The 10,710-nt window shown below is 41.6% G+C and overlaps 1 protein-coding gene across 1 annotated transcript; it reads right to left on the minus strand.

Moving 5' to 3' along the window:
• Positions 1-1,799: 1,799 nt before the first annotated feature.
• LOC118001122 (HLA class II histocompatibility antigen, DO beta chain) lies at positions 1,800-9,078 on the minus strand. Its single transcript, XM_034991089.1, has 6 exons — positions 8,348-9,078; positions 4,932-5,201; positions 4,181-4,462; positions 3,596-3,706; positions 3,300-3,331; positions 1,800-3,145 (listed from the first exon to the last, which is right to left on the minus strand). The coding sequence occupies exons 1-6, from the start codon at positions 8,436-8,438 to the stop codon at positions 3,110-3,112; spliced, it is 822 nt and encodes a 273-aa protein (XP_034846980.1). The 5' UTR covers positions 8,439-9,078; the 3' UTR covers positions 1,800-3,109.
• Between the last annotated feature and the right edge of the window lie 1,632 nt (positions 9,079-10,710).

Genomic DNA, 10,710 nt, shown 5'->3' on the forward strand with positions numbered 1-10,710 from the left:
AGGTGCCCCTAAAAAATCTTTTTTTTTTTTAAAGATTTTATTCATTTATTTGAGAGAGAATGAGATAGAGAGAGCATGAGAGGGGGGAGGGTCAGAGGGAGAAGCAGACTCCCTGCCGAGCAGGGAGCCCGATGCGGGACTCGATCCCAGGACTCCAGGATCATGACCTGAGCCGAAGGCAGTCGCTTAACCAACTGAGCCACCCAGGCACCCTCCTAAAAAATCTTTTTAATGTCTCACTTAGTTATGACTCACTTGGTCATATATTCTTCTACATTCAGTCTGTAACAATATATTTTTACAGACTGAATATGTTTTGGTTAAAACACATGAAGAAAATGCGGCCTCACTCAGATAGGTAGCTGGAAAGAGGGGAAGAAATTTAATAGCCTTTCCATTACTGTGTATATTCTTCTTTGATAAGATACTAAAACTCAACAAATGGTAGATTTTTACAAATTAGTTGCAGTGTGGAATCTGAAATCTTATCAATGATCTTTTCATGTTCTGTTATGTTAAAATTCATTGGTCTACCTTGTACTTTGGACCTTCTAACCATGATAATTTTGCAGTATCATGCATTGATCATTTGGAAAGAGGTTCACAGGATTATGCCAATCTCCAAACCGTTGACACAGTTCACTAAACAATATGAAAAGATCGTATTTGGTGATATCACCATTAATCTCATCCAAATAATCTTTATTATTGGGAAGCTGTGGCAAACACAAATTTTCCAAGATTTTAATTTTCTCTGGAAAACTGATTTTCACTGTCAATATCATTTTCTTTGAAGTGACAGGCTTCTTTTGTTTATTTTTGAGAAAATGTCTACCAAACACACCCAAGGCATAATAACCATAATGTGTCTGTCAGTCACTCTTTCAAGAAAAATGACAGTCCATTCGAAAGAGAAGAGAAGGCTAGTTTTACCCACAACTCAAGCAATTACACAGTGCTTTTTCACAAGATAAATGTCTTTCCATCACTTTGCAGCAGAAATGCTAATTTGTCACATCGTGTATTAAAAAGATGCCTATTTGAGATTCAAAAGTTAGTAAAGCTAATGATTTTTATTGCTTTATCAAGGCTATCTTTAAGTGAAACTGGTCTTTTTGAGGATTTTTCACTGCAGGTGCATGGCAGCCAAGGATACCATGACTACTTGTACAGTTTGGTGTTACTGCCTGGATTCGCGCTAAGGCACCAAAAGTTTTACGCACTGTAGATTTTGCATCACCAGTACAAATACAGTGAAAAGAGCAAATAAGATCTTATTATTATTATAAAAAAAAGTTTTGACCTTGCAGATCCCGCAAAAAGTTCTCAAGGACCTCCTGGTCCCACAGACCACAACTTGAGAACCACTGCACTCAAGGGACACTGACATAAGGAATAGTAGTCAGCATTAAACATGTTATTACTCACAGAACTAAGACTAAAAAGGGAGCAAGTATCCTGTGTAATGGTATGTGATCCATTAATCTAGATATAGGATAACTATAAGAAGGAAAAATGATGAGAACAAAGCAAAAGGAATATTAACTGTTTTCAGTTATCATTTTGGTGGTTGTAGTATGAGTATCATTCTCCTCAGACAGCTGTGTGCATTCATTTGGTAAAAGTGAGTGAGTATGGGTGGATATTCTAATTGTATGTATCCCTGTGTCTTTGTTTGTGTGGAAGAAAGGAGACACAGGTGTAATATAGAAGGGATTAACTTTTTATTTATAGATACATAAATTTTATACTTCTATAAATATGAATATTGCACAAAAACATTTTGTTTCCACCAGAAAGACCTGATAAAATGATGAACTCCTAACTCCACATTATGGTCTTAGTGACATTTCCCACTAAAAGAAGCCAGGGCTTTCTAAAACAATAGCTGGTTGCAGGTCTGGGCAGGAGATGTACAGAACATCTTGTCATATAACAGATAACAAAGAAACTATCAAAAGACTGTGTCAAAAGGACTCGGGAGCCACTTGAGGAAGTTTCCATGCACCTAAGGTGATACGATTGAACTCATGGCTAAAAATTGCCATGAGCTAAAATCCATTGCATACATTCAAATCGTTGAGCTTATAATGATACAAAAAACAAAAAGTAAAACCTAACTGCTCATCTTTGGATAATAGTAGGAACCAAATTAGCTGGAAAACTAATAAAGGTAAAGAGTTAAACACTGATCCTTTCTTTCCACTGTACCACTGGGCAACCCACCAGTAAATGAAGGGAAGTGTCTCTTTATGGAAGCAATAAAGCATATAAATGAAGAGGAATGACAGAATGAGGATATCCCCATTCTGCAGCCCCCAGTGAATGAAAGGGCCTAGGCAATGAGCACCTATAGTGACAGCACCATAAAAAGAGACACAACTGGACGGTCTGTGCCTCATGGTGAAAAAACACACTGCCGCCTACAGACTTGCCAAAGAAATTAAACCTAAGTCTATCCAGCCTCTGCATCCAGATGCCAACTTGCAGAAAATGCAGAGGACACAAGGACGTGCTAAACTGCACCAGGTGCATGCAATTGGTAAAATCCAGACTGTGGGAAACTGCAGGTCAAATGCCCTAGGGTTTTCAAAATATTAATCATAAGGGAGGGAAAGGGATGCAGAAGAAACCAGTAAAGTATGAGACACAAAGGACAACTAAGCTATGTTGTCATAAATTCAGACTTGAGTGAATAGGGAATAAAAAAATACAACAAAGTGGTTACTCTGACAGTCAGAATAGGATTACTTTTGAGAGGATGGAGGGGGGATTTGATGGGTCTGAGGTACATGGAGACCCCTGCATGGCTGGTAAAGTTCTATTTCTTGACCTGTGTGGTGATTACAGGGGTTCTGCCTTAAATAATTCATTAAACTCTACATTTTGTGTGGTTATCGGTATCTCAGTTTTATTTTACAGTAAAAAAAAAAAGGTGATAAAAAACAATGAAAAAGAAACTACCTCTGTGCGTTTGTCTTCTGGAGACAATGGAGAGCACAGATGGAAAGAGGAAGACGTGAGGGTAACTCACAGGGCTCCCTTAGTCCTGGGCTCAAGCCCCTCGGTACTAGTTCAGGCTCCAGGGCAAGAAGCTTTCATTGGGACTTTAGCATGGTTGTAGTGAAGGAACTGCGCTTGAGACCTGCAGGGACAGTGATCAGGGTCTCAGGAGGGACACCACCCTCCCATTCTAGAGAGAATGCCACCCAGCAAGAGGTGGGTCCCCAAGACGTCTCCCTCTGGCCAAAGCATTGGGAGAACAATCAGCCACCCAAAGACAAGGAAGAAGACATTACCTCATCACCAGACAACTGAGTCTCCGCATATCCTGGAATGAGAGCAAGAAACAGAATGCCTCTCATTAGGACCAAATGTTGTGATTATCCTGAAGGGTGGGGAGTGACCTGAAATATCAGAACTCCATCTCTGCTGACCCCCACCCCAAATGTTTCTGGCTTCAGAAAGGACTATCCTGGCGATTTCTGAGAAGTACAATGAGCTTTCTCTGCCTTGCATCTTTGAAATTAGGGGAAGTGGGAAGTGTGAGAAGCCATGGGGCAGGTGGCGGGGGACTCCTGAGAAGCTCATTTACCTTTCTGAGCCCTGAGGCAGATGACAGTTCCCACCAGAAAGAAGATCAGCCCAAGCAGGAAGGCTGCAATTCCACTTAGCATCTTTCTCCAAGAATATGCAGACTGAGCTCCTATGGGAAGCAGGTCTTAAAATTAGTAAAAAGTTCCCAATATTTGGTGTGCCTTCCTGGAATCCCAGAGCCTGTACTGGACACCAAATCAAATGCTATCAGGAAAAGAAATACATTTAGAAATGGTTCTTTGAAGCCAAGGTTTGCACCCACGGAGTTTCTGTAACTGATTCTTGCAGCCCACAAGAATGTCCCATAACCTACTAAGACAAAGTATTAGAGGACACTAGTTCCCACAGTTGGAAATAAGTGATGAGGTGATTAGACCTCCTTATTTCTTGGAAGATACAAGCATAGATATCTGCCATGTCTTTTCCCACCCTAACCCAAGGACCCCGATTTCCATGACTCCCTCAGATCAGGGGAAAGAAGAATGAGTGTTGGGACCAAGATGAATGCGGAGGTCACACAGCCCTGTGCTGAGGCAGCATCACCCTGAGTCGGACCCAGAGAGTACAAGAAGCTGATTCTCACTCCACTCCACAGCAACAGGGCTCAGCAGGCTGGGATGATTAACAAGGCAGGTGTAGACATCTCCAAGTTCAGAAGTCATTTCCAGCATCACCATGGCCTGGAAGGTCCAGTCTCCATTCCTGATAAGGCCAGTGGACACGACCCCGACACTCTCCTCCTGCCCATTCCGGAACCACCTGATCTTGATGTCCCCTGGATAAAAACCGGTCACATAGCAGAGCAGCAGGTTGTGGTGCTGCAGGGACGGGGTCCTCTCTGGATACACTGTCACCTCTGGTTGTACTGGGAGGGGAGAGAACAATGAGACATTGTGAAGGAAAACCACCAAGCCAGGACAGGTTCCTTGAGACACTATCTCTGCCACTAATCTCCATCTCATACCACCCAAGTGGAAATTGGAAATGGGAAGAAATCTGCTGCCCCCAAGACTCAGAAACTGGGTATGTCAATGCCCCAAGGAGGAGTTAGGCCTTATCAGAGACTCCCACAATTACCCCTTCTGCTTGAGAGCCCATCGTGACTTAAAGTCCTTGAGAACTTCGGGGGTCTGGGACCAAGACCACAGTGACCTGACCTGTGAGGATAATGAGTGCATCACAACTGGGGGGGACGGAACATATATACAGACTCTCCTGCTCATAAGCCATTGATCCTGAAGCAGGAAATTGCCTATCATAAGGAAGTAAAGCCCATGGTCGGGTTCACGTGTGGGAGATTCCTGAACCCCACCAGACCTCACCTTCCACCTCACCTTTTCTCCCCACAGTGAAGGGTGCACCCAGCCTGTAGTTATGCCTGCAGAGGGCATCCACAGAAGCTCTACTCCTCTCCAGTATATCCGGCCGACTGTTCCACAGCTCAGCATCAGGCTTCCCCAGCTCTGTCAATGCCACAAATATTCCCACATGGCTGTCGAAATGTGCATACTCTTCCAAGTTAAAAATAAATCTCACCACAAACTGCACCTTCTCTGTCCCATTGATGAAGTAACAGTCAGCCTTTGCTTGAATCACAAAATCTTCTAGAAAACAACAACAAAAAAGACTGTAAACCAACCCCCACTTTTAGGAAACCATACATGGTAAATTATGCCAGACCACATGGATTTGAGGAGGCTTTTGACCTCAGTAAATAGGTCAAGGTAGCCTCTTTTCCCCTGGGCCCCACCCTAGTTCCGTTTAGCAAAGAGACATCCGTTGTGGAAAGAAGCCTGAGGCCCATGCTACTGGGCCAGCCAAACAGAAGACATGTAACCTAAAAAAGGCAAGCCAAAGAGAGAGTCCCAAGAGACATAAACATTCATTCCGCAAATACTTTTTGACCGTTTGTGTTTTGCTGACACGGCTGGTTTCTCCAAGCCAAGTTTTCAGAAGCCCGGGGTTTTAACTCCCCAAGTTGAAAACATCCATCCCCAAACGAAATAATTCAATAGTACTCCTGTCCTTAGCAGGTGCATTCTGTACATTCCTTCTGGGGTGAAGTGAAGGAGTGATGGCGGGGGGAGGGGGGTGACAGGGACGACAAAGAAATGCAAACTAGGTAAGCATTTTGATGTGACACTAACTTCCCTTCTACTTTTCACTCACTATGGGTTTTCTCCAAGAATTTTCTTTTGGATCTTTCCCCTTGCACTCTTACTTAGAGACCTCACCCCTCTGCTGGCTCTAATAAGGTAATGATTTCATTAATTTTGTTGGTGTGAAGTAAAGTAATACTAGTCCATGACTCAAAGGGTAATATTATCATCAGCATCATTGGCAACATACCTACCATTCCAATAGCTACAAGAACATGGTGATAGGGAATATACGGTTAGCTTAAACCTTCTTTGGGGGGTTTTACATGAAATAGTGCCATTAAAGGTGGAATAAAAAAAATACCTAATTCCATTGTCCATTATGATTTTCTACTTTCAGAGCACCTTACTAATGTTGATAGTGATTAGTCTGAGCTACGTATTCTTTTTTTTTTTTTAAGATTTTTTTTTAATTTATTTATTTGACGGAGAGAGACAGAGCTAGAGAGGGAACACAAGCAGGGGGAGAGGAAGAAGCAGGCTTCCCGAGGAGCAGGGAACCCAATGCGGGGCTCGATCCCAGGACCCTGGGATCATGACCTGAGCCGAAGGCAGATGCTTAACAACTGTGCCACCCAGGCGCCCCTGAGCTACGTATTCTTTCATACAAGGTCTACTCTGCTCATGTTCTTCAATGTAATTTAACACTCAAAAATTATGTAATCTGTCCTCATTGGTAAGAAAAAGTATAATTCTTATTCACGGAGCACACAGCGTGCTCTGGTCTGAGTGTTTGTGCCCCTCCCCCAAAATTCATGTGTTGAAATCCCAACCCCCGAAGGTGATGTTATCAGTAGGAGGTGCTTTTGAGAGGTGCTTGGGTCATGAGTGTGGAGCCATCCCTCACAAATGGGATTAGCCCTTATAAAGGAGGCTCCAGAAAGATCCCAAGACCCTTCCACCACATGACACAGGGAGAAGGTGCCACTTAGGAACCAGGAAGAGAGTCTCCACCAGAACACAGCCATGCTGATGCCTTGATCTTGGACTTCCCAGCCTCCAGAACTGTGAGCAATAAACTTCTGTTGTTTATAAGCCACCCAGTCTGAGGTATTTTGTAACAGCAGCCAGAATGGACTAAGACACCATGATATCTGTCATAGATTTAAAGATCTGAAAAATTTTAAGTGACAAATTGGTAAACAGCCCCGGGTTACGTTTCAGTTGATCTGAGTACTAGTTCTATATCCAGTAGTTGTACCTAGAACCACTTCCCCTCCCTGACCTGCTTTCCATTGAAAACAACACTGAAGCAGAGCTCGAAAGCATAGTGTTAAGTGACAAAAAAAAAAAAAGAAGAATGCGATTCAAAGCACAATGACGTTTATTAAAGTTTCAAAATACACATGAAAAACAATGCTAAATATTTGTAAAAGCCAGCCTCGTAAAGACACACCAGACACAGTAGAATGGATCTGTAAGGAAAGGAGGGCGTGGAAACGCAGACCACGAAAGAGGAGAGAGTCCTTGTGAGGACAAATGATTGCCAAGTGCTGTGAATTCACTGGGTAGGATTGATGCAATTCTCTGTATGCACTCGAGAACAACAAAAATAAAAGGAAATTCAAATGGGTTGATAAGGCAGGTTGGTCAGAAAAGGTCTCCCTGCAGAAATGGCATAAGTTAAGGCTTGAAGAGTAATTGTTACTGATCGTGAGTTGTAAATTTGCTTTCATTTCTAAACTCAGAGGCCTCCTCCAGGAACTACTGAGCTGAGCATTAAGGACTGCAGCATCCTTCTTGGATCAGTTCTTACCAGCTAAAGTCACCTCTAACCTCCAGTGCTCTTCCTTCTTACAGTTTAAATCAGAAAAAGAAAATTATTGACTTTATTTTTTTCATTTGTGTTGTTTAATGGACATTATAAGCTCAGAGAGGTTTCTATTCTGGGAGAATAACGATCCTCTCCTACCCAGCCCACCCTCCCAGGTTTGTTCCTCTTTTGTGTTTAATGAAACTTTGACGTTTAAACAGGCTCTGTTTTTAGTGCATTATATCCTGTTTTCTACTGATAAATATGTTTTCAGGGTGTAATACTGCCTCATGTTCGCACAGCCCATCTCCTCGGCTAGAAAAATAACAGCAATAAATACCAGGAACCTGAGGACAGGCATGATGCATTCAACTTCTCTTATTTCTAAAAACTGGGGTTAATAAATGCCAGAAGAAGAAACCTGTGTTTCCAATTTCTTTTGTCCACATGTATCCCAGTTGGATAAATGTAAAAACAGTTGCAATCATCAAAGAAAACTCCTGTCTGGAAAAATGGCAACTATTCTCAGACTGGCCCCAGTTGATACAGTTCTTGAGACTGACATTGGTACAATAAGGACTCTAAGCAAGACAAAGTGTTTCCCTTCTTCCTACCACCCTACTCCTTGAAGCTGCAGCTCTGGTACAGGAAGTCCCTTTTCCCAGCAGTCCATTCTGTGTGGTAAAGAGGGGAGGCATATTTTAATTTCAAAGGGAAGAACACTTTGAAGCCAGAAGCCATTTCAGTCTGGTCTGCAGCCTGGACCTACAGGGGAAAGCATCCCTCCCCCATGCCCATTCTTGCATACACACCTGAAAAAAATTTGCTCTGTTCTTACCTGGAGAGTTTCTGATGTGAGTCATGGAGGAATCCAGTCTGATTACATTCACTAGCAGAGCCACCATCCATGGAACCCACCCAGAACTCATTCTGGAAGGAAAAATTAAAAATTAGACGGTAAAATCATCGACTTCTTCAGAATGGGGCTTACCCCCACAAAACTCAGTCAAAAAATATTTATGAAGAGTATGAAAACCTTTCTGGTTTCCTCGGATTGGAAACTCTTCACACTGATAACCAATCATGATAGAAGAGTTTTACATCATTAGATGCTGGGTAGACTACTTTCATAAAGTCGTGTATACCACTCAAGAATTGTTTACCTGCAGAATCACTGATGGTAGTCTAAGGTATGTGGGAAATGGACTGTGAGAAAAAATTTTTTTAAATAGTGTACATAGTATGTGGTCCTAGAAGAACTATGCAGATTGTTTATTATACATTCCGCTATCTTTTAACCAACAAGTCTCTTCTATGGGGTGGCTGACATTGCCAACAGAGTGTGCAAATAAAGCAGAAAGTAGACAGCATTCTGAAGCTTTTGCCTTAAGAGAAGTTAATGACGGGATTATCAGAGAAGAAATAGAAGAGATTGAGAACCACCTGGACCGTATGATTTCCTATAAACCAAGAGAGGGCCACAAAAAAAGAAAATGAAGAGAAGATTCTCAAAAGAATAAAATGCTGCAAAACTGTTCAAGAGGGGGGCTCCTGGGTGGTTCAGTTGGTTAGGCATCTGACTTTGGCTCAGGTCATGATCTCAGGGTTCTGGGATTGAGCCCCTGATGGGTTTACCACTCAGTGGGATTTTGCTTGTTTTTCTGTCCCTCCCCACACCCCCTCAAATAAATAAATATAATCTTCTTTAAAAATGTTCAAGAGGATAAAATATAAGAAGGATAATTTTGTTTTGTAATTAGTGGAGCACCAACAACCTTCATTGGGACATAGAGTATTAGAAACGAAGGCAGTAGATATAAACAGTCCCTCAAGAATGTTAGAAGTGAAAACAAGGGAAAAGATGGGACTCTAACTTGAGCAAAAAGCCACACAAAAGATAAGTTACCTTTAAGAAAGACCTTAACAGCTAAATGGATGATGGGTATTATGGAGGGCACTTGTTGTGATGAACACTGGATGTTATAGGTACATGATGAATCACTAAATTCTACTCCTGAAACCAATATTACACTATATGTTAACTAACTAGAATTTAAAAACTTGAAACGGAAAAAAAAAAAGGAAAGACCTTAATAAGTTTCTCAGTCAAGTGGAAGGCATCTGTACATGGGAGAAATTGAACATAACAAGAAGAAAAAAGAAATTACCCCCAGAATTCTTAATGGAATCCAAAGAAAGAGATTGTCAGACTTGGTTATAAAAAGGAACACTTGTTCAGAGACTAGAATGGAGACAGGGAGATCGGAGGTGAGAAAGAGGGGAATAAGGAAGTTCTAGTTGTATGGCTTCATTGGACTCCATTTACAACAAGGCAAAAATCTTTTTTTTTAAAGATTTTATTCATTTATTTGATAGAGAGAGAGAGCACAAGTAAGCAGAGCTGGACAGAGGGAGAGGAGAAGCAGGCTTCCCGCTGAGCAGAGAGCCTGATGTGGGGCTCGATCCTAAGACACTAGGATCATGACCTGAGCCGAAGGCAGATGCTTAACTGACTGAGCCACCCAGGTGCCCCAAGGCAAAAATCTCTTGCTAAAAGGAGATGGAAGAAAATCTATTTGACAACTACAGAGAGAAGGCTGCTTTTTAACCAAAGTAGTCTATATTATTATTTATTTAGCACAGAGCCACCCATGCCCAATATAATGGACCATGCAGTGATGAGACAGACATGTTCCTTATTCTCAAGAAATGTGTAACCTAAACAGAGTGACAAGGGGACAATCTACTGTAATGCCAGGAAGAATGAGATTAATTTGCTAATGTTTGGGCACATGAGAAGAGTAAATTTTAACATAATCTAGAAAGAGTTCATGATAAAGTTGATAGCTGATACAAGTGACATAACAAGCAGAGATTTTTAGAATTAGGAACACCCAGTACATGGGGACAACAGAAAGGAGATAAACAGTGAAATAAAAAGTTTATCCAGAATCCCTTTCAAATTCCTGATTATCTGCAATAAATAAATACATGCCTACTACTTCATTGAGAGGGAAAAGATATAATTTTTTTTAATTCTTCACTTTCCGAAAAGAACACACATGCTTTGGTGGGTATGTAAGGTAGGATTATGATGGTAGTTGACCAGGACACCCAGGAATACTTGACTTAATAATACGCTTGGGAGGCCCTCAGGAAATCTCTACCCATAAGTAGTAATGCCAAATTGTAAATCAAAGA

This window comes from Mirounga leonina, unplaced genomic scaffold (genome assembly GCF_011800145.1).
Source record: "Mirounga leonina isolate KUSES-001 unplaced genomic scaffold, KU_Mleo_1.0 Mir_53, whole genome shotgun sequence".
In the NCBI taxonomy this organism is placed as follows: domain Eukaryota; kingdom Metazoa; phylum Chordata; class Mammalia; order Carnivora; family Phocidae; genus Mirounga; species Mirounga leonina.

Bases quoted from the DNA above. Each gene is read 5' to 3' on its own strand.
- LOC118001122 (XM_034991089.1), bottom strand. From the start codon at position 8,438: ATGAGTTCTGGGTGGGTTCCATGGATGGTGGCTCTGCTAGTGAATGTA. The intron at 4,463-4,931 runs GTGAGGTGGAAG...CTCCCCTCCCAG, and splicing joins CTTCACTGTGGGGAGAAAAG to TACAACCAGAGGTGACAGTG. The intron at 3,146-3,299 runs GTAATGTCTTCT...CTGTCCCTGCAG, and splicing joins CTCAGTTGTCTGGTGATGAG to GTCTCAAGCGCAGTTCCTTC.